The sequence below is a fragment of the Eublepharis macularius genome, chromosome 17, assembly GCF_028583425.1.
Source record: "Eublepharis macularius isolate TG4126 chromosome 17, MPM_Emac_v1.0, whole genome shotgun sequence".
NCBI lineage: Eukaryota > Metazoa > Chordata > Lepidosauria > Squamata > Eublepharidae > Eublepharis > Eublepharis macularius.
In genome coordinates, this window is record NC_072806.1 from 41535965 (window position 1) to 41560913 (window position 24949).

The 24949-nt window shown below is 36.9% G+C and overlaps 1 protein-coding gene across 1 annotated transcript in view; it reads right to left on the reverse strand.

Moving 5' to 3' along the window:
* WSCD1 (WSC domain containing 1) overlaps positions 1-24949 on the reverse strand; it is a 157191-nt gene that overhangs the window by 13469 nt on the left and 118773 nt on the right. The window contains exon 5 of the mRNA XM_055001680.1: positions 21920-22097. Coding sequence (XP_054857655.1) covers positions 21920-22097 — 178 coding nt within the window. The remainder of the gene's footprint in view (positions 1-21919; positions 22098-24949) is intronic.

The window sequence follows — 24949 nt, forward strand, 5'->3', positions numbered from 1 at the left end:
TATATACGCTTTAGTTTTGATTTTTCCAATAAACAATCTTGACTCAAGAGAGCTTGGATTTCTTGCTGCAAGGGGGGATGTCAGCTACTACTTATCTGTTTTCCATAGTCTGACACAAGGTCTGATTTGGTCAAAATTTGCCCCAAACCGTAGATTGGGGGTTGATTTTTATCCAGTTGGACCCTGGCATGAACTTACACTTCCGGGTCACGCTGGGATTCATATTTGTTCTGTATATTCAAATTTTGCCAAAGCAAAGGAATTTTTCCTCTGCATTTTCTCTGAGCTTTCCTTCCACATTCCTGCATCCCTGAGGCATGCATATGCATTCATAAAACGTTGCAAAAAAATTAGTAATCAAACATGCTCTTATATCAAGATTCTTCTTATGTATTTTGCAGTGTGGGTGCATAAATAAAACACTACAGGAAAAGAAACTTGCTGCCACTACATTTACAATCAGACTCATTTTTTTTTTTTGCAGAGGTTTATCGTTACTTTCATATATTGGTAACTTGGGAGGGGTGTTTTAGGTTCAAATAAATTGAAGGAAGCATAGTTGCCCTCAAATGCTCAAGCTCCAGTCTTAAAGTGATATTTTCTTTGGCCCATCCATAAGCATTTATAAATGGTTAAAACTAGAGATGGGCACGAACAGCAATATGAACAAAAAAAAGCCATGAACAGTCCAATCTGCTGTTCATGAACAAGCTGTTCCTGAGGCCCCATTCTAAACGAACAGGTGGTCATTGCAAGCCTCGTTCATTGCTGGTTGCTGTTTGTCAAGCCAGACAGTCTGACACCTGCAATCAATTCCCTTGGCAACTTAGTCAGGGATTGTCTGAATTCTGTCTGAACTCCTGCTATTGCCCTGGAACCCCCAATCTAAGCCCAATTTAGTTTGATAGGCAGGTCTTCCTTTCATGTCTGGAGCTCCAAATTTGTTACAACAAGGGAGCAAAGAGCAGGGGGGCTCCCAGCTCTGACTTTGCAGACAGTGGAGAGACAGTTGTCATTTTGATAGAGAGAGTGCTTTGGAGCTTGAATTTTCTTTGTGTGTGGTGGGATATGGATCTACTTCTTCAAGTTCCAGGGCTGCTGTCAGGCTCCGGGACTTGAGATGTATTATTGGTACCTTTCCTGGAGCCTGCTCAGGTTAGGTTTCTGGGAGTGGTGCAGTAGGGATCTTGACCAAACTGGATGATGGCTGGAAGAGAGCCTGCTGGCCCCCATGAAAAGGGCCATGTTCATGAAAAGGGCCATGTTCGTGGTTGTTTGTGAGTCCCTGTTCATGGATGGCAACAAACAATGAACATCATGTTCTTTTTTTCTGTTTGTGCCCATCTCTTAGTTAAAACTGAATTAAAACATGATTAAAAGCGGGCACCATATAAATCTTTATAAAGCAAGCAACTCTGGGGACACAATACAAACAATACAATCAGGAAGAGCACAATATAAATTTAAAATAGATCGGTATCATGAAGCTTTTTAAAAGCACATGGATGGTAAAACAGTAAGGACATGGTAAGCCAGACACTTGTTTAGTTTTAGCCAAAGCCACTGCAGACACCACCATGTTTAATGATCTCTCTAATACTATTATAAACCAGGAAGATGTTTTCCTGTCTCAAGGTCAATCTAGATAAAACGCTGAAAGACACGATCAAATCAAATCGAATGTATTTTTATTAAATGGAAACAGAAGGGATGCCTGGATTGAATTGGAGCTACAGTAGTGTGTGGGAGGTAAGCTGTTTTCATCTACGTCCTCTGAAGATCAATTCCTCCCTTCCTTGTGTTCCGGTTTGGGATTCATGGAGGTCTAACGCAGCTCCATTTGCGGAGCTGACCGGACTGCCGTTTTAACCGGCCGGAGGGGTGAAAATAACCCGCGGCCGACTGCTCTCAGGCGGGGAGCAGGCAAAGAACGCTCAAGACCCTAGGGTGAGCTAGATCTCGGACGAGGGGGGGCTCTACGCAAGGAGTCTCCCCCCTGGTCCTTGAGGTCCCACCTTGCGACGGGTCGGCTATAATCTCTGCGGCAGTTTTGGGGCCAATTCGGCTGGCATAAGACCTACATACCCAAGCTTCGATCGGGGAGGGAAGTCGAGAGGAGAATTTAAGATCGAAACAGCGATTACAACCCGAGAAAGTTGAAGAGAAGGTAAAGATCGCTATCTCTTGAAACGGGACAGATTGATAAAAACAGAGAGGAAAAAAAGTAGATTTTTAAACTGCAACAGACTAGTGAAAAGGAGGTGAAGACTCGGCAGGAGTTGTATTTTAAAAGAGACTAAATTTAAAGAAGTTATTGCAAAAATCGGACTATTGTTTTGAATACCTGTGGTTTTGGAGCTGTGGGAAAAAGACACCATCGCGAGACCTGCTGTGGGAAGACGGGAGACAGGAAGTGCGTAACAACAATAGAGTGGCTGGAGGGAAGCGGCCCTTGCCGACGGACAGGAAGTAGGGAATCGCCATTTTTGAAAGGGGAAGGGTCGCGGCTTCAGCGGAAGAGGAAGTAGGCCATCTTGGATTACAATAACATAGAGAAACCATAGAGAAAAGACGCCCGACATTTTGGATACAAAAAAAAAAAATTAATTTTGGCAAAGATTGGGACATTTGAAAAAAAGGAAAACGTTTAAATATACGCCACGGAGCTAAGGAAGAGAGCAGATTCGTGGGAGCGAGCTAAAGCAAGCCCCACGATGTCGAAAAAAGAGTGGCAATCGGCAATAGAAAATTTGGACAAAAAACTTATAGACATGATGAAAGAACTTAAGGACACGAAACTGGAGCTTATTAAAGAGGTCAAAGAAGTTACACAGACAGTAAAGTCGGAGCTGTCAGAAGTGAAAAAAGGCGTGGAAACGATTAGTAGTGAATTACAAGGAACGCAGCAGAGAGTTAAAACAGTAGAAGACGCGATGGAGAATTTAATAGACACGCAACAAACAGAGATGAGACTGGTGAAGGGGAGGATGTCAGTTGCAGAAACTAAACACATGGAGAAGCAGCTTCGTTTTCGTGGTCTGCCAGAAGTGGAAGGGAAGTCAGCGCAAGAACAGATGACTGAGGTGTTGGCTGATTACCTGGGGAAGGAGGAGGAGGAAATTGTGGCTATCCTAGATGTGGCGTACCGTGTGAACTCGAGAATTGCAACCCAGAGGAAACTACCAAGGGATGTGATTGTGCAGTTTACAACTAGAAACATGAAAGAGAGGATTGTGACAAAACAATTTCAAGATCCATTGGAGATTGATGGCAAGACGATTATCATAATGAAGGAACTGCCCAGATCAGTGTTACTGGACAGTAAAAAATATAGAGTGCTAATTCAGACTTTGAAGGACATGAATATCAGATACAGATGGGAGTTACCAGAAGGAGTGTCCTTTGAGTTTGGAGGGGCAAAAAAACGCATCAGATCTGAGCGGGAGATGGAGAGATTTATCAAGGACAATGAAAAAGACTTACCAACAAAACCATGAATATGGAGTGTAAAGTATTATCTTGGAATGTAAATGGACTAAACTCACCGAATAAGAGGAAAAATATTTTTCATTGGCTATTAAAACAAAAATGTGATATTGTTTGTTTGCAGGAGACCCATATTAGAAAACAGGATGTAAAATATTTAAAATTTGGAAAATTGGGCAAAGAATTTGTAGCGGCCTCTAACAAGAAAAAAAGAGGAGTGGTGTTGTATATAAAAGAGGAGCTGCAGCCAAAATTTGTTATGAGAGATGTGGAAGCTAGATTTGTAGCGGTGGAATGTAATTGGAATTTAAAGAGAGTGTTGGTAGTCGGACTTTATGCACCTAACGGTGCAAAGGAAAGCTTCTTTGAGGATTTAAGGAAGCATTTAGACGATCTTGTATATGACCAGATAATTCTTGCTGGAGATTTCAATGGAGTGACAGATTTGGAATTAGATAAAAAGACTACAACAGCACAAAAGAAAAGAGGACCATTACCAAAGCTTTTTTTTGAGTTGATTCAACAAGAGACTCTCGAAGACGTATGGAGGAGAGAATATCCTAAAACCAAACAGTTTACTTTTTATTCTGCAAGGCATTTTACATTGATATGATCTGGGCCTCAAAGGACTTAGCGTTATGGACTAAGGAGGTAGAAATAATGCCGATGGTAGGCTCAGATCACAATCCAATTATGTGGAAATTTGGAAAAAGGAGAAAAAGGAAAGCCTGGAGAATAAATGAGGACTTGCTACAGGAAAGTGAAAATATGGAAATATTGAGAAGAGAGACAAAGTTTTTTATACAATACAACGTGAATAAAGAAGTACCAACCAGTAAAGTTTGGGACGCGTACAAGGCGGTTGTAAGGGGCATACTAATGGACTTAAATGGCAGAGCAAGGAAAAAGAAAGAGGAGAAAAGACAAGAGATTGAGGAGAAAATAAAGGCCAAAGAAGTACAGTTAAAAAAGAGACCAGGGAAAAAGAAAATACATCAGGAAATTAAAATTCTTCAAGAACAGTTAACAGCAATGAGTAATAAAGAATTGGAGTGGAACCTTAAAAGACTGAATCAAAAAGCTTTTGAGGGTGCTAATAAACCTGGGAAATATTTGGCATGGCAATTAAAGAAGAAAAGGGAAAAGAAAATAATAAATAAAATCTGTGAAGAAAATAAAACGTACTTGGAGCAAACTACCATTAGTAGAGCCTTTTATAAATTTTATGCTAAGCTGTATAATAAAAAAGAAGTAACCAAAGAATCAATAGCATCATATTTGGAGAAAACCAAACTTCCAGAGATCTCGGAAGCTTGGAGAAATAAGTTGAACAGTGAAGTAACTGACGAGGAAATAAGTATGGCAATACAATCCGCAAATCTAGGAAAGGCGCCAGGGCCAGATGGACTTACGGCTAAATTTTATAAGACAATGGCCAACGAACTGGCACCATTCCTAAAAGAGGTGATGAACGGAGTTTTTAGGGATCAAAGAATTCCAGACACTTGGAGCGAAGCGAATATATCATTGATCCCAAAAGAGGGCCAAGATCTGACTAGCGTGAAAAATTACAGGCCTATATCATTACTTAACAATGATTATAAAATTTTTGCGAAGATATTGGCGGAGAGACTGAAGGGGTGGCTCTCGGAAGTTATAGAGGAAGAACAAGCAGGCTTTTTGCCGGACAGACAAATAAGAGACAATTTAAGGACAGTGATCAATGCTATTGAATACTATGACAAGCGTTGCGATAAAGAGGTTGGTTTCTTCTTTGTAGACGCTGAAAAAGCGTTTGACAATTTAAACTGGGATTTTTTGTTTGCCACTATGGAAAAGCTACAATTGGGAGAAAGATTCATCAGAGCAATTAAAGAAATATATGGGGACCAGACTGCAGCAATTGTAGTGAATGATGAACTGACTAAGAAATTGACGATTAGTAAAGGAACAAGACAAGGTTGCCCGTTATCTCCATTGTTGTTCATTTTAGTATTGGAGATTCTGATGATACAAATACGACAAGACGAGGAAATACGAGGAATAAAAATAAAGGACTATTCATACAAGGTTAGAGCATTTGCAGATGACATAATGTTAATTGTAGAAGATCCATTGGAGAACATGCCAAAAGTGATAGACAAGATTAAGGAGTTTGGTGACTCGGCAGGTTTCTTCATTAACAAAAAGAAGTCAAAGATACTATGTAAAAACATGACTAAGCAGAAACAACAATTGTTAATGGAAACAACGGACTGTGAAGTAACTAGTAAGGTGAAATATTTGGGAGTTGAGCTGACTGCAAAAAATATAGATTTGTTCAAGAATAATTATGAAAAATTATGGACTCAGATAGAGAGAGACTTGATCAAATGGAATAGACTGAATTTGTCATGGTTGGGTAGGATTGCAGCAGTTAAGATGAATGTGTTACCAAGAGTAATGTTTTTGCTACAGACAATACCAATCATCAGAGACTCTAAACAATTTGAAAAATGGCAGAGGAAAATATCAGATTTTGTTTGGGCAGGCAAGAAGCCTCGAGTGAAAGTAAAAGTTCTACAAGATGCAAAGGAAAGAGGCGGAATGCAACTGCCCAACCTGAGACTTTACCATGATGCAATCTGCCTAGTTTGGTTAAAAGAGTGGATGACATTAAAGAATAAGAAACTATTAGCCCTAGAGGGATATAAAAAATTTTTTGGATGGCACGCATACCTATGGCATGACAAAGTAAAGGTCAACTCGATGTTCCTGCATCATTTTGTAAGGAGAAGTTTATATACAATCTGGAAGAAGTACAGAACTTACCTACAAGAAGGAACCCCCTTGTGGGTGGTTCCATATGAGGTGATAGATCCGAGAGCTGTTGATAATGAACAACAATGTTTAACGTACAAAGAAATAACTAAAATTGAAGTATCTAAACTTAGAATAAAGACGCAAGAGGAACTATCACCTAACTATGATTGGTTCCAGTATAGACAGATTAGAGACTTATACAATTCGGACTCTGCAAAAGGGGGCATACGAACAGAGAACTCGGAACTAGAGCAGACCCTTCTTAAAGAAGACAAGAAAAGAATATCCAAGGTATACCAAGTACTGTTGAAATGGTATACTGAGGATGAGATAGTTAAAACACAGATGGTGAAATGGGCTATAAATTTCAATAAAGAAATAACAATGGAGGCATGGGAATACTTGTGGAAAACTACAATGAAGACAACGACATGTATTAATATTAAAGAGAACATTTTCAAAATGATCTATCGTTGGTACATGACACCAAAGAAGATTGCGCTAGGGAACTTGAATACTTCTAATAAATGCTGGAAATGTAAGAAACATGAGGGCTCCCTCTATCATATGTGGTGGTCGTGCGAGGTAGCTAGGCAGTTCTGGGGGGAAATAATAAGAGAAATGAGTGAAATTTTACAGTTTCAAATAAATAAGAACCCAGAACTCCTGCTGCTAAATTTGGGAATGGAGGGAATTCCAGCCCATCATAGGACGTTGATTTTCTATATGATTGCAGCAGCTAGACTTTTGTATGCGCAGAAATGGAAAGTACAAGAAGTGCCAACTATTGAAGATTGGATCTACAAATTGCTGTATATGGCTGAAATGGACAAGATGACAAGAAAACTGAGAGATCTGGACTCAGGGCAGTTTAACACAGACTGGGAGAAGCTGAAACAATATCTGGAGAAGAAATGGGAGGTGGGAGGAAAACTGTGGCAGTTTGAGAACTACTGAAGTATAATAAAAGTATAAAAGAGAGGGGTGACTTTACCGGGGGAGGAAGAGAAATGTGAATTTATAAGCAGTTAGACTAATTGATTGAGATATATATAGATATGTATAGGTTAATTGATAGAACATTGATAGAGAATAATTAATGATAAGGTTTAAACATGAGGATTGAGTAATTAACAATATTTTCTTTCTTTGATAAGATTTATATGCACCAAACTGAATGTATAGAAGAGTTAAATTGATTGATTATGTGAGGAGTTATATAGAATTACCATAAGAAGATGAAATGAGTAATATATAGAGAACAAATCAAATTGTTTGATTTAAATGTGGGAAATTTTTATGGTTTATGATATATAGTTTTATATAGAAATATTCAAAACTGGAAAATGGGATAAATTGTTTATCTAAAGACGTATAGTTTGGGTGTATAATAAGTAAAGGAGTTAAAGATGTACTGCTTAATATAATGGAGAATGTATATCTGTTTTAGACAGAGGAATTTAATAGAAGAAAGGGAAAAGGGACAGAGGGTGGGAAAGCTGTTGGAAGTCAACAAAAGGGGGGGAAAGGGAGGGGGTTAGAAACGAAAAATTAGGGGAAAATTGATTGTAATGTAAAAATAATAATGTTCTAACCCAATAAAAAACTTTTCAAAAAAAAAAATTCCTCCCTTCCTTGTATTTGCTCCATTAGGGCAGAATGTGACCTGTTTACTCTTTCATTAAAGCAGATAAAGAGCTGTTCATGGGGGGCTGAGGTCAGAAAAATGGCCTGGGGGAGCTGAAACTGGGAATCCTGAAGACTTAGCAAACAAAAGTATGTCAACGATCTGATCAAAGATTTTAATTGTTGTATCTAATTTCTTCTTCAGAAATTTTAGAAGAAGCCTATCACTTATAGATTAGCCCACGAGGCAGAAAAAGAGTTAATGGAACTCTTCTCCAAATCCACATAAAATGGCCAGTCGGGATTCAAATTAGAAGTGTGCACTGAGAAAATTTCCATTTCAGTTTCTGTTCTGTGTATGTGTGTGTGTGCACATGTGCGAAGAATAATTCCATTCCATTGCTGTTTCTTCTGGCTGTTGCAGTGTCAGACATGATCTGGATCCACCCATTTTCATAAATTTCAGCCAGTTCTGTGCATGTTTGCCAATGCATCACAAATGTGCAAACACACTCTGTTCTTTTCAGGGTGGGGTGGGGAAACAAGGCTCTGGGGCAGCTGTTTTTGCACACAATGTTACCAGAATTGCACAAAAGACAGTCCTCTCTCTAAACCATTGACTCAAGGGTTTGAGAGCATGCAACAATGTGGTTCCATGTTGATGGACCCTGAGGAATGCTTGGGGAAGGTATGCTTCAAGCGAGCATTGGGCAGTTGTGACTTCCTGCTTGGGATCATGGACATCTGAAGTGTCTCAGGGAGCTGAGTCATCCAGGTTGCTGTTTTTGGGCTAGTGGGGTGCTTTGATCACCCACAGCCCCCCAATTTCAGGTAGAAATTGGGCAAGGATGCTCAATAGCCCTAAGAGGGTGTGATCTCGGCAGAGGGGGGGTTCTGAATCAAGGATTCTCCATCTGCTTTGAAGATCCCCTCCCAGAGGGGCAGCCAATATCTCTGCAGCAATTTTTGGAGTCATTTAATTGGCATAGGATCTTCGTATCCAAGCTTCAGAAACAGATTTTAACCAGAAGGGAGCCAAAAGAGGTTGTGAGTACAACCCTATGAGACTGAGAGAGAGTAAAGAGCACTATCTCCCCTAACGGACTTAATTTCTGTTCAAGGACTGAAACGTTTTAAAGTAAAGAGACAAATTCCTAAAGCAAAAGGTATTAAAAAGTGGCCAGGAGTGAAGAAAGTGATTTTAATGACTTAATGAGCTTAAAAAGAGCAAAAGGAACTTTTGTTTTGCATACCTGTGGTTTGGGAGATACCGACGCGAGGGGGGAGTCTGGGAAGAGGCTGGAGGCTGGAACATCGTGAGAAGTGAACTGCCTGTAATACAAGTGAGTGGTGGCTAGAAGGGCAGGAAGACAGCAGGAACAGAGGAAGAAAAACAAAGCAGAACAAGAGACCAGAAGAGGAAGTGGAAGTTAGCCATTTTGAGTGTGGGAAGGGCAGAAGGCTTCAGAAGGCTTCAGTAAAGAGAAAGTGTACCTGACATTTTAAAGAAGAAGCGGAGTACGCCATTTTGGACAAGGGAAAAATTGAGGGCAACCATAGAGAGTACCATTGAGAAAAAAGGCCCAACATTTTGAAGGTTTGCAAAAGATTAAATGATTTTTCCTCTTTCCCATTTATATTATTGGACTTATCTAATTAAGTAAAATAAAATAGAAAAGACAGAGCTGAGAAAGAGCTGATTCGTGGGGTCCCAAGGCAAGTCCAATGGCGGGGGAAAAGGACAAAGAGTGGCAGGCAGTGATTGAAAGTTTACACAAAAAAATAACAGAGGGCAATAAGGAAACAAATGAGACTATACAAAAAACACAAGAAATGGTCCAGGAATTACAGAAGCAAGTGAAAGACTTGCAATTGAATTTAGTTACAGAGATCAAAGAGGCAATAAAATCAGAGGCTGCAGAACTGGCAAAGAGTATTGATGAAATAAGAACAGAGCTCCAAACTACGAAACAAAAAGTGCAAGAGGTGGAGGAGAAAACGGAGAGTATAAGAGCAGAGGCAGTGGGAGTGAGTGATAGAGTTGTTGTAATGGAATGCAGAGCTATGGAAAAACAGCTTCATTTTCGAGGTATTCCAGAGGTAACGGCGGGATCTGCATTGAAACAAATCACTGAAATAATTGCGGAATTTTTAAGTAAAGAGCAGGAAGAAGTGGCTGCCAACCTAGACATTACCTACCGAGTTAATTCCATGTATGCAGAGCAAAAAAACTTGCCAAGAGATGTTATTGTCCAGTTAACCACCAAGAGAATGAGGGAGGAGATTATCAGAAAGCATTATGAATCCCCATTGGTACTTGAAGGGAAGTGTGTTCAAATTATGAAGGAGTTACCGAGATCGGTCTTGCAAGACCGAAAAAAATACAGAGACCTGACTCAAAAATTAAAAACAATGACTATAAGATACAGATGGGAAATTCCAGAGGGGTTGAGCTTTGAGTTTCAATCAGTGAGATGAGTCATCAAATCAAGACATGCAATGGATGTGTTTTTGACAGAATTTGAAAAGGACTTACCAAAATCAACTAGACTGTAATTATAGAATACAAATTAATATCATGGAATGTAAATGGACTTAATTCACCTTCAAAGAGAAAAGCAATATTTCATTGGTTGGCCAAACAAAAATGTAATGTGATTTGTCTACAAGAAACCCATATAAGAGAACAAGATGTAAAATATTTACAAAGTAAAAAATTAGGCAAGCAATTTGTGGCAACAACTAAGCAATTGTGACGGGGGACTTTAATGGAGCGGTAGATCCACAAGTTGATAAAACAACGAATTTGATAAGAAACAAAGGAGGTAAGCTCCCAAAATCCTTTTTTGAATTTCAAAGACAGGAAGGTTTAGAGGATGTATGGAGGAAACAGAATCCGGGTGCTAAGCAATATACTTTTTTTTCAGCAAGACATCAATCTTTTTCAAGAATTGACATGATTTGTGTATCAAAAGAGCTTGCTGTATGTACAAAAGAAACGGATATTTTGCCAAAAATTAGTTCAGACCATAATCCTGTGTTCTGGAAATTTGGAACGAAAGGGAAAAAAAGGAGATGGAGAATAAATGAGGATTTGTTAAGTAGTCATGTTAATGTGGATGTTCTTAAGAAAGAGACTAAAAGCTTTATACAATACAATGTGGATCAAGGAGTGGTAATTTATCAAGTATGGGATGCATATAAAGCTGTGATTCGGGGAGGTCTTATGGACTTAAATGCCAAAGATAAGAAAAACAAAGAGTCGAGGTTGAAAGAAATTCAAGAAAAAATCAAATTTAAAGAGCAGCAATTAAAGAAAAGACCAGGTAAAAAGAAAATACAACTGGAAATTAAAATACTGCAGGAACAAATAAAAGCAATGGAAAATAAGGAGGTGGAATGGGAGTTGAAAAGGCTGAAACAAAAATCATTTGAAGGAGCTAACAAACCAGGGAAATATTTAGCGTGGCAGTTAAAGAAGAAAAGAGAGAAATAATTAGTAAGATCGTGGAAGACGGGAAAGAACTGTTTGATCAAAATTCAATAGAGAGGGCTTTTTTTAAGTATTATGCAAAGTTGTATCAGAAGAAACTAATTGATAAGAATTCAATAGAGGATTATTTTCAAAAGTTGATTTTACCAACGGTGCCCAAGAAATTGAGAGATAAATTAAATGCTGAAATAACAACGTTAGAAATTGTGGAAGCGATACAAGCTACAAAGATGGGAAAGGCACCAGGACCAGATGGCCTTACAGCTAAATTTTATAAAGTAATGGCAGAAGATTTGAAAGAGTTGCTGCAAAAAGTGATGAATGCAATTTTAAAAGGTGATGATCTGCCGGAAACGTGGAATGAAGCTAATATTACATTAATACCAAAAGAAACACAAGATTTAACCAATGTAAAAAAATTATAGACCAATATCTTTAACAAACAATTACAAGATTTTTGCGAAAATATTGGCTGAAAGGCTGAAGGCCTGGCTGGTGGAGTTTGTAGGGGAGGAGCAGGCAGGCTTTCTACCAGATAGGCAGATAAAAGACAATCTGAGGACAGTATTGAATGCGATAGAATATTATGATAAAAATCCAGGAAAACAAGTTGGTTTCTTCTTTGTGGATGCTGAAAAAGTGTTTGACAATTTGAACTGGGATTTTATGTTTGCAATGATGGAAAAAGTACAGATGGGTAAGATGTTTATTCAAGCAGTTAAGGTGATATATAAGAATCAATCTGCAGCCATAGTTGTCAACCGAGAAATAACAAAAAAGCTGGACATAAGAAAGGGAACAAGACAAGGACGTCCACTCCCTCCACTGTTATTCATGATGGTGTTGGAAATTTTACATAGACAAATACGAGAAGACGATGAAATTAAAGGTTTGAAGATTAAAGGATGTACATACAAGGCGAGGGCCTTTGCAGACGATGTGATGGTGATAGTGGAGGACCCTCTTCAAAATATGCCAAGGTTAATGGAGAAGATAAAAGAGTTTGGAGATTTGGCAGGATTTTATATAAGTAGGAAGAAATCTAAACTACTTTGTAAGAATATGTCTAAGCAAGAACAACAAGAGTTAATGAAGATAACGGATTGTGAAGTGGTTCATAAAATAAGATATTTAGGTATTGAGTTGACTGCAAAAAATATTGATCTATTTAAAAACAATTATGATAAGCTTTGGCACCAAATAGATAGAGACATGATGGTGTGGAATAAGTTAAATCTATCGTGGTTGGATCATATTGCTGCAATTAAGATGAATGTGTTACCAAGAATAATGTTTTTAATGCAGACAATTCCAATTGTGATAGATGATAAGCAATTTGAAAAACGGCAAAGAAAAATTTTAACCTTTGTGTGGGCAGGATAAAAGCCTAGAGTGAAGATGAAGGTGTTATATGATGCAAAGGAAAGAGGAGGACTCCAATTACCAAATTTGAAACTATATCATGAAGCCATATGCTTAGTTTGGGTGAGGGATTGGATGTTGTTAGAAAATCATAAATTATTGATATTGGAAGGGTACAATAAAACCTTTGGATGGCATGCATATTTATGGTATGGAAAGAATAAGGCTGATGCGCTGTTTTTGCATCACTTTGTGAGGCAGAGTCTATTTGCAGTATGGACTAAATACAAGCAATATTTGAATGAAAGAACACCAATGTGGATTGTACCTGCAGAGGTTGTGAATCCAAAAACTGACTATGAAGGAGCGGAGTGGATGACATATCAGAACATTCTTAGAGTGGATCAGAATTTATACAATATTAAAAATAATGATGAATTGCCATTTCAATATGGGTGGTTTCAATATATGCAGATAAAAGATTTGTATGACGCTGATCAGAGGAAAGAAGGGTTTAGAGTGGAAAATTCAGAATTGGAACAATGTCTACTGCAAGGGGGGAAATTGATATCTAAAGTGTATAAGATTTTGTTGAAATGGTTTACAGAAGATGAGACAGTTAAAGTTCAAATGGTAAAGTGGGCAATAAATTGTAATAAAGATATATTGATGGAAGCTTGGGAGAAATTGTGGAAAAATACTATAAAGATATCAACACATACCACGATAAGAGAAAATGTGTATAAAATGATTTATAGATGGTATCTCACGCCAAAAAAGCTAGCCAGTGGAAATAGTCAGATGTCAGATAACTGTTGGAAATGTGGAAAGCGTGAGGGTTCTTTTTATCATATGTGGTGGACATGTGAAAAAGCTAAGCATTTCTGGGGGGAAATAGTAGACGCTATGTCAGAGATATTGAAGAAAAAAGTTGTTAGAAACCCAGAATTGTTATTGTTATGTATGAACCTAGAAGACTTTGACAAAATGGACAGAATAATGGTATTTTATATGACTACGGCGGCTAGGATAATTTATGCACAGCTGTGGAAGACAAAAGAGATACCATCGGTGGAAGATTGGATTTTAAAAACATTGAGCTTGGCTGAAAAGGATAAACTAACAAGGAAACTTCGAGAGGAAGTTATGGAAGAGTATGTAACAAGTTGGGAGAAATTCAAGAATTACATAGAAAAAAAGTGGGACATTAAAGGGAAGGTGTGGTCTTTGGATACTTTCTGAGGGGAGGATAGTGTTCTGTTACTTTGAATTAATATAGAGGTAGTAATCATTATATTATATTAGAGGTAAAAAAATCTAGTTTGTGATAATATACCATTTTATTGATATATGTAGGCACAATATGTTATAATTTACTAGGTTATAATGTCATGAATTCAATAAAAATATAAAGGATATTAATAATTTTGAACATTATAGATATGATAGATATATGTATTTTATTGCTATCTAAAGATATGCAATGGTATAAAATATATTACTATGACCCATTCTTAGAACGTAGTATATAGCTATTAATATAGGGGACATATTATATTGTAGGTTATTGGATATTATGGATAGATAGTACTAAAGGATATGGAATGTTAGATAATGGTATTTATCATTAGATAGGTATTACTATATTATATATATTTTAGCTTGGTTAAGGTTTTATTTAAGAGGTAATAAAGGGTATGGAAAACTGTCGGAAGTCAACAGAAAGGGTGGGGGAAAGGGTGGGGGGTATTACAATATGATGGAAAATTAACTGTGTATGTTTTTATATTTGTATAATGACCCATCCAATAATTTTTTTTTTAAAAAAGCGAGCATTGGGCAGTTGCACATGCACACTGTTCTTTTCAAGGCTGGAAGTTGGGGAAATGAGGCTCTACTTGTGCTTAACCAAAACCCGCATCATATTCAAAAACCCATCAATCCAGTGAGTTCTTCCTCAAACATAGGAAAACTCAGACAAAAATAAAACAATGGCAGGAAAAGCTGAAGGAGAGAATCCCATTGGTATGCCCAAAAATAAAAAAAATCTGACCATATTGATCCTTCCATATGGAATACTGACCTGGAAATACTTGGGTGTGCATGCATGTGCAAGTGTATAATGAACATACCTGATACCTCTCCATCATTTAATGCTGGGTTAACAGTTTTAATTAGGAAAGCCCCAAATACAGAAGGCTTTCTGGGCAAGATGAAATTCCTCCTGCCAAAACTCACTGGGTACTCTCTTCCCCATTGTAGCCTCACAACAACCCTGTGAAGTTGGATAGGCTGAGAATGTGATGCCATCTCCAGGTCTCCCAGCAAGCTTTATGGCACAGCTAAGAGTCAATCCCCGGCCTCTCTGATCCTTGTCAGGGTTGTTCAGTGGAATCAATTACTCTTTCATGAAGAGGAAGATTCAGGGGGGCGTGGTGTCGGTCTCGGAGTAGATGGACGTGTGTTGAAGGAGCTCCGACTCCCCCCAGCCTGGAAACACGCAAAATAAAGCTGCTACTGCAAAAAAAAGAAAGGAATGAGGAAGCAAGGGTCGGGGAAGAAAAAATCGCCGACCAGGTTGTACCAAAGACAGCAAACACTTTTATCAGAAGCAGTTCCCGTCGCACAGCAAAGCTGCGGTCACGAAGCAGACAAAATGGCCGATGGAACTTTGGAAGCTGGCGCAGTGGTAAATACTTTCTCTGCACCCCTTGATAAACAATTGGCACAATTGCAGCAAGCTCTTGTATGGCAAATGTCTGAACTAATACAGCTTTTATCAAACCAGCTGGCTGATATAAAGTTGGAACTACTTAAAACAAATGCAAAAGTCGATAATGCATTAGATATGGCTTTAATGTCCCAGCGTGATATTCACGATCTGCAAGAGTCTTCTGACTCTTTTCAAGCAAGAATAATGAATCTAGAAGTGGCTGTAAGGAGGAGAAATTTAAAGTTACGCGGAATAGAAGAATCCCAACTTAACAACAATGATTTAATTTCAACTCTAACTTGCTGGTTAAGAAAGCAACTAAACCTGCAAGAAACTGGGAAGCCACTGATTGTAAATGCTTTCCGTATCAGCTCTGAAAAGGTGGCTAAGGCAAAGAATTCATCAAGAGACATTCTTATAGAACTAGAGGACCTAAATATTAAAAAGCAACTTATGGAATGAGCCAGGACACAAGGTCCTTTACTCTTCAGTGATAAGACTATAAATATCTTTTCTGACTTGCCCAATGAAGTGCTATCCAAGAGAAAGGAGCTGGGATCTGCAACTTTGGTGTTAAGAAGAGCTAATGTACGCTATAAATGGGTGAATTTCACCAATCTTTCCATCATTCATAATGGAAAGCAGATTGTAGCCTCAGATCCAGAGGAAAAAGAACATCTCCTGTAAAGCCTAAACCTGGAGTCTCCAATGGAGGTCAATAAAACAAGCTTCAAAAGAAAACTTCTGATTTCACCTTCTCAGCAAAAAGGGAGTAAAATCCCAGTTAAAAACGTTTAATTTAGGTTATAGCCACTGTGGAAATGCATTGCCAGAATTTTGCAAAAATAATAATAAAGATGATAATAGAAACATAATTATCATATCCAGTGGGGGGGGGAGTAGGTTTGGTTCCTTTGATACTGCTCCCACATTTTGATAGTGGTTCCTTAGGAGTAGGTAGTTACCTTACGCTAGAGTATTTTATACACTAGCCCAAGAGAACACTATTTGATCAGGTTTGTTGAAAATTAACTTTAATTTACTGTTAGTATATTAATCACTAAGTAATATTTCATTACAATACAATTTCATAAATATATACAGTTTTATTTGGGGGGTTATAATTATAGATACAATAGTTAAGGGAAGAAAGTTAGGTAAATAGTTTTTGTTTGTTGGTTTGTTTTTTAAGATAAATAAATAAATAAATAAATAAATAAATAAATAAATACACATTTAGATATATCTACACAGAATATATTTGAAAGTTGATTTTGTAGTTCATAAGGGGTTGAAGTTTATAGGTAGGAAAGTTAGAGATACTGAAATAGTGTCATTTTATTTTATCTTTATTTATTTATTTACTTTTTTGAGGTTCAATTTATCTTGGTTAAACATTTTGCAATTTTAGGGTTACTAATTAAGTGTACATAAATAAAAAAAGAAAAAGGGGAGAAAAAAATAAAAATAAAAAAGGGGGAAGGGGGAGGAGGAAGGGGAGAGTAAAGCGGGGGGAAGTGATAGGAAATTAATTAGTAATATATACATACATATATTTATATGAAGAAAAAAGAAAAAAACAAAAATAAAAGAAATAAAAATAAAATAATAATAAAAATAATAATAAATAAATAAAAAAGAAAAGAAAGAGAGGGGGGAAGGAAAGAGTTGAACTTATAAAGCTGTTTCATTGTTGAGTATATATTGACTGAATTTTTTGATTCTAAGGATTTAGAATTTGCAAATATTGTGATTATTAATATTGTAATAGCAGATATATTGGTGCATATTATCTTTTTGTTAGGTTTGTAACAACTCTATAATACAACTATCGTTAACAATCTAGTTAAAAATTTTATTTTAGGATTAAGCCTCTATTATCTAGACATTGTTCTACTGTAAGATGTCATCGAGCATCAAAGTTATTTCCTACAACGTTCGCGGTTTGGGAAATCCGATCAAAAGGAAAAAAATTGTTAATGCCCTGACTAAGACGGGTTCAGATATCATACTTCTGCAAGGAACTCATTTTCATCCAACCCGTTCACAAAACCTAACTACTAAACTCTATCAGCAGCAATTCCATGCTTTTGGCACTTCAAAAGTGAGAGGGGTATCAATCTTAATATCAAATAAGGTACCTTTCCAGTTAAAAGACATTATCAAAGACTCTCAAGGAAGATTTATTTTTGTAAAAGGATCAATTGAAAAGCAAACATTTACTTTTGGTTCGCTTTATCCACCAAATCAAACCCAACTTTCTTTTATAGAGAACGCTTTGGATAAATTTGCTCAATTTCAAGAAGTCATCCAGATACTAGGTGGGGACCTAAATTATATTATTGACCATAAATTAGACAGAACCAAAACCAAAAAAGAGAAACCGAAAAGTGGAAAATCGATTTTGAAATTAGCGCAGATACTTGATAACAATAACTTTATAGACATATGGAGATACCAACACAACACAGAAAAGAACTTTACTTATTTTTCCCCTAAGCATAATATCTACACTAGAATAGATTACCTTTTCACATCAAAATCTCTTTCTAATAATTTAATTGAATCAGAGATAGGCAATATTGGTTTATCTGATCATGCTTGGGTCCAATGCGAAATATTAATAGATCTCAACCTATCCAAACCTAAAACTTGGATGTTAAATAAATCTTTACTTTCAAATCCAACAGCAATTAAGGAAATAACTAAGTATATAGAAGAAGGCCTACTGGATAATGACACAGAAGAGTATCCTATGTATCCTATGGGATACGATAAAAACTGTAATCAGAGGTTGCATAATCTCACTTTCGGCTCATATAAATAAACAAAGAAATGCAATGAAACAGGACCTACAAGACAATATTAAGCTTTTGGAAGAAACCCATAAAAAAACTTGCAGTAAAAAAATCTACAAGAAACTTTTGTCTCAACGTAAATTATTAGAAACACTGGAAATAAATAAAATTCAAAGAAACCTCCAATTTGTTAAGCAAAATTACTGGTATAATTCGCCCAAATCTTTATGTCTTTTATCATATAAGATAAAGGAAAAAAAAATCATTGAATCATATCACAAAAGTAACAGATACTGATGACATAAAACATTTTACAACACAGGGAATCCTAAGAACCTTTGAAAAATATTACACACAACTTTACTCTTCCAAATACCCAAACCAAAAATATATTCAAAAATTTCTAGAATCATGAATTTTTTTTAAAAAATTAGATAATGATCATAAAAATCTACTAGACAACCCAATTACCCAACAGGAAGTATTAGAAACAATAAAATCATTACAGAATAACAAAACACCAGGCCCTGACGGGTATCCTGCTGAGTACTACAAAACATTTGCAACACAATTAAGCAAGCCCCTGGCTGATGCATGCAACACAATTTTAGATCAGGGAATAATGCCACCAACTTGGTCAAACGCAAATATAACAATAATTTTGAAACAAAATAAGGACAGCACTAAACCAAATTCATATAGACCCATATCTCTTTTGAACCAGGATTATAAGATCTTTACTACGATTATTTCCAAAAGAATCAACTCCTTTATAGCGCAATACATCCATCCAGACCAGTCAGGTTTTATTCTAAACAGAGACCTGATGAATAATATATACAAAACCCTAAACCTGATTTCATACTGCCAAGCAAACAATTTGGAATCTGGCCTTCTGTCCCTCGACATAGAAAAGGCCATTGACTCAACTGAAATTCAATACCTCAAATTAACGTTGAAACACATGAATTTTGGCCCCAAGTTCTTAAGATTAATAGATGCCATATACTCTCATCCGTCAGCTCAAATAAAAATCAATGGTAATGTTTCTAAAAAGATCTCTATTCAGAGAGGCACGAGGCAAGGGTGCCCACTTTCCCCAATTTTATTTGCCATTTCTATTGAGCCCCTAGCAGAAAAAATTAGAGACACAAATGAAATCCGAGGTATATCAACAACTTTAAACAATTTCAAATTAAGTCTGTTCACAGATGACTTACTTATTTACTTAGTAGACCCTATACAATCATTCAAACCCCTTCAAAAAATATTACAAGAATTTAGCCAGATCTCAGGTCTGATGGTTAATTATAACAAATCTCAGTTTCTACCAGTTTTTATGCATCTTAACACATCTAATTGGATTAAAAAGAACTGCAATTATCAATGGTCTCCTGACCAGATAACCTATTCGGGCATCAACATTCCTACTGATCTGAAAAATTTGTTGAAATTCAATCACGACATTGCTCTTGATAAAATCAAAATTAATTTAAATAAATGGAATAAATTGAACCTCAGTTGGTTCGAAAGATATAACATAATTAAAACTTTTGTATTACCAAAATTGTTATTCTTTCTCCGTGCAATTCCTTTATTGGTCCCTCAAAAAATTATGAAAAATTGGCAGAAACTACTGAACAAATTTTTATGGAACGGAAAGAAACCCAGAATAGCCTTTAAGACTCTCAGACTAAAACACTCAGATGGAGGATTCAACTACCCAGATTTAAATATGTATCAAATTGCAATTAGATTATTAAACATCACACAAATTTTAAAATCTACAAGCATTTCAGATTGGACTAAAACTATACACCCAAATAAAGAAATATCAATAATTCAAAGCTTAATTTGGAATGGTAAAGAAAATCAATTGACAGGAAAGATTGATAACCCTTTTTTTAAGGATATGCTGACAAATTGGAACCAACATAGGAAAAAGATCTTACCCACCATATCAAGATATTCATCTTTTTGGGGCCAAAACTGGTTTCTCCCTGGTCACACTATAGGCTTTGCAAAAACTTGGCAACAAAATGACTTAACCCGGCTAATCGATATCTCCTCATCCAAAGGCATATTAGACAAATTAGAAATAGAGGAAAGACTTCAACACAAATTACAATGGTTTACATACCTCTAATTAGCCCACATGATGAACCACATTAAGGTAGCACAAATCTTTAACACCCCTCTGATAGACTTTGAGATTATTTTCAATCAAAAAACCTTGACTCAAAAGGGGCTAATATCTAAATTATATAATTTGCTCTTAAGCACACTTGAATCCAAACCTCTAAAGTACCAACAAAATTGGTAGCTCGACTGTAACTCAGATATTTCTGTAGCACAATGGAAAGCGATTTGGACTTCCAATCTACTACAATCTAATATTATTTCTGCTAAAGTCCAGTCTTATAAAATTCTGCATCGATGTTACCTAACCCCCCCAAAACTCTCTTTAATCTATCCAAAGCGTTCTCCACTCTGCTGGAAAGGGTGTGGCAAAGTAGGCACGTTCGCACATTGCTGGTGGGCTTGCCCATACGTTGAGAAATATTGGAAAGAAATTTTAACAAATATACAAGATATCACTGGATATTCTATCCCATTTGATCTAAAACTATTTTTTTTTAACCATTGGGAATCTGTAGATGTTCCTGAAATAAGGAAAGAGTTAATTTGAAACTTTTTGATGGCCGCCAAGTCTCTATTAGCGTCCAACTGGAATTCATCTAAAATCCCCTCTATTGAGAATTGGTTAATTAAGCTATGGGATTTCTTTATCCAAGAAAGAATTGCGGACCTTACTAGTCAATCACAACCCCTTTCAAAAGAATCTAACTTTGTAACTAAATGGTTTCCGTTTTTTGAATTTCTAATTATCAATGATATACATCCTCCTAAACATTTATCTTTTTTTTTGGTTGCCCTAAGTTAATGTTCAGACATTGTTCTAATACCTGAGAATTACATGTATTATGTTTGTTGATTTGTTTTACATTGTTTGAAAGTTGAAATGTTAACTGTTATTCAATTATATAAACTAAGTAAAAAAAAAATTTAAAAAAGAAGATTCAGTTTAGAACTCTAAGAAGTTATCTATTTATTTATATACTACAACTGAAAAATTAAGAACAAGATGAGCTAATAAACAAACAAACACAAGCCAGGACTTGTCTGAACATTTCCTTGCTACCATCAAACTGTTTTTACCCTTTGTATCATATTACAGTAGCACAACGATACACAGAAATCCACAGGTGAGAAAATCTACACTATCCCATCGCTAAAAAAACCCCTCAGAGATAAAGGAATGAGAAACTAAAGAGGAAAAGAGAGTAAGAGGAACCTATTGTTATATCTAAAAAAGAAAATTTCAGAAAAAGAAATCCCTCCTTCCCCACTGGTAACAACCATAGATCAGACACTAACCACTATACCATGGGGGCCTCAGATTTTGTTTTATTGGAAATGTTGACGGCAGCTGTCATGTGGACTTTCACACCAGCTTCTAAAACAGTTGAGCCAGCATGTAGGCACCATTTGTATGGTGTACAATACCTAGCACATGTTTAAAACAGCTATGGCTGTATCTATATATCATCAACATATCTCTGTCGGTCTGTCTCTTACCTTGGACTGGAGTTTGATAAACAAGACAGTAGTCCTTCACCCTTGGCATTTCAGCTATGCCACTTATATTCTGTAGCCTTCTGCAGAGGGACCTGTCTGAGCTGTTGTGTAATGGAAACTGAATTGTGGGGAAGCCACAGTGGCAATGAGATCCTCTGATGACAGCCAGGGGAAATTCCTAGGAAAGGTGAAAGGGGAGGGGTGAAAAAAGAATGTCAAATTCAACAAGACAACAAAGAATTCATCTAGAACTTGAAATAAAGCCCCACCATTTCAATGTAAACATCCCTGGTTTGAGATGGTTTCTTTGGTATGAAATGTAAACCTGTGATTCGTTATTTGTAAGACATTTTCTGTTCCTTTACACTGACACATTTTAATTTTATTTTGGCATTAAAAGGGTAAAACAAACAAACTGGTAGTGCAAGCAACACATATGGATGCTCTCGGTTGGACTGCCCTTGGCAACAACCTGGAAACTGCAGCTGGTTCAGAATGCAACAGCCTAATCATGGCCAGGGGCTGGTGGATGGAAACAACTCTCAAATATTTAAAAACAGAGACGTTGAGGGATTGCCAGTTCACGTTGGAGCTGAAATCAAGGTACTGGTTGACATAAAAAAACAATAAGAAGCCCCCTGTTGGATCTAGCTGGTGGTCCATCTAGTCCAGCAGCCTATCTGTCATGAATACGTTGAATCCCCTTTAAAAGCCATCTGTGCTCATGATCATCTTTGCCTCTACTGGCAATAAATTCTACAGTTCAATTAGTCTTTGTCCATCCTCAGTCTACTGCCTATCAACTTCATTGGATGTTACAAGTTCTATTATTATGGGGAAGGAAGAAAAAGTTATCTCAACCCACTTTCTCTATACTGTGCATAATTTTATAAATGTCTGTCATGCCACTCCAGTTGTCTTCTTTTCTAAGCGTCTTGTTAGACAATATATTTCTGCATGGGCATGCTCTGGCTTTAATGTGCTCCCTTCAGATGTCAGCTGAAGGGAACTGCTTCTTTTTAACAACAACATCATTTGATTTATACTCCACCGTTCAGGACAACTTAAGAGCCACTCAGAGCAGTTTACAAAGTATGAGATTATTATCCATGCAACTATCACCCTGTGAGGTAGCTGGGGTTGAGAGAACTCCAAAGAGCTGTGATTGACCCAAGGTCACCCTGCTGCTACAAGTGGAGGAGTGGGAAATCAAACCTGGTGGTCCCCCTCTTTTTCCAAAAAAGAGACATCAAACAAGCTCAGAAGGGCACCCCAAGAGGAGGGATTGCTCCTGCCTTCCCCCTCAAGCCCGTTTCCCTCAATAAAACAGTACATGGAACATTTTGCCAACTTTGTGGCTCCATGTGGAGAACTAGTGCACATTCTTCTGAGCTTGTTGAGGTCTCTTTTTTATCTAGAGAGACTCTAAATGGAAAAGCCTCAGACACTTCAAGTTCAAGTTAGCCTTTATTGGCATATATCAACAATTCAAGTTATCCACTTACAAAAAAGGAAAAAACAAAATTAAAAGGATACTACATTACAAATACATAAATACACTTATAGCTTTTTTCTGTGATATCCTTTGACGCAACTTCAAAGCGGAATGGAGAAACTTAGCCACCTTCTCGGTGACCTCAGAAAAGGGATCGTTAAACAGTCTATAGACTTTGAGTGAGTCAGAGCAATCCATCATACTAGCTAGAACAGATTTTAAATATGTTTGACATATACCAGCATACAAATGACAATGCAAAAGAACATGTGTAATTGACTCGACACATTTTTGTTCATGTAAACAGCATCTAGCGGAATAGGCTATCCTATTAAATCTGCCATATAGAATGGCTGAAGGCATAGCATTGCACCTGGCCAAAGAAAATGCTCTATGAAGTTGTGGCACCTGCAGGGAAGATAAATATGGAGCCATCCTCCCTACAGTGAGAGGAATTTCAAAGCTCAGGGGAGAGCAGGTTTTAGTAGCCAGGCTATATAACTTCTGGCGCTCAGTATTTAGCATCCTACTATTAATTTGTTGAAATGCAGCATTTGAAGTTAACATAGACAGTGAGTCCACAGATATACCCATGCCTTTAATTTTCTCCACAATATACGCTGATCAATTTGACACATTGGACTCTGAAAGCATTTGATATATAAAGCTCCCAGGGTCACAATTATAATGTAACCTTAGCCAGTATTTATTTTTATTTTTTTTAAAAGAATTTTTATTGGATGGTGTTATGAACTTCACTTTCTTTGGGGTAGATTTTTCTTTTAATCTTCCCCTTACACCCTCTGGGTAGTTTGCTGCCACCAGGAATGTATTATTCCAAAATATTTTATTCAAATTGCCCCTTTGGTAACATGTTTAAGCATCAGGCTCCTTCGTGGTTCTATGTGGCCCTGAGGATATGAATGGGATATAGCAATGACAGCTACACTGGGATATAATAAAACAAAATAAATGTTTATTTTTCAAGAAGCGTATTGGTTTAATAAAAGTAGTTCTTAGTTCTTAAAGTTACTTCATTTACTCTCATTCACACAGCTGGCCTGACTGAGTGTCCTTTCACAAACGTGCTCAGTTCAGGTTCCACACAGGTTATATTTCTCTCATAAACACTCCAACATATTCAGGCAGCACACAGCTAGCCTGCTTTCTTCTCTCTCCCCCCTTTCTCCCTGCACTCTCAGTCTCAACTGCATTCACTCCGCCCACAATCTCAGTCAACCAATCATATCGCTCACTCATTCCTCTCTTTTACCCCCACTCTTCACCTAGCTCAAACCAAGCATTTAAAGACACATGCACACATTTACTTGGAATCATTACAGATGGGATTACAAATATAAACATACAAGTCATTATCATTTTCCACCCCATTGCATTTTCCCCATACTTTCCCCCCTTTTTCTAGTGACTCCAACAGTTTTCCATCCCCAACTTAATCTAAAGAATATATCATATATCATATAAATTCTTAAAATCTATTATAATATATATAATATATGTCTAATCTATCTACT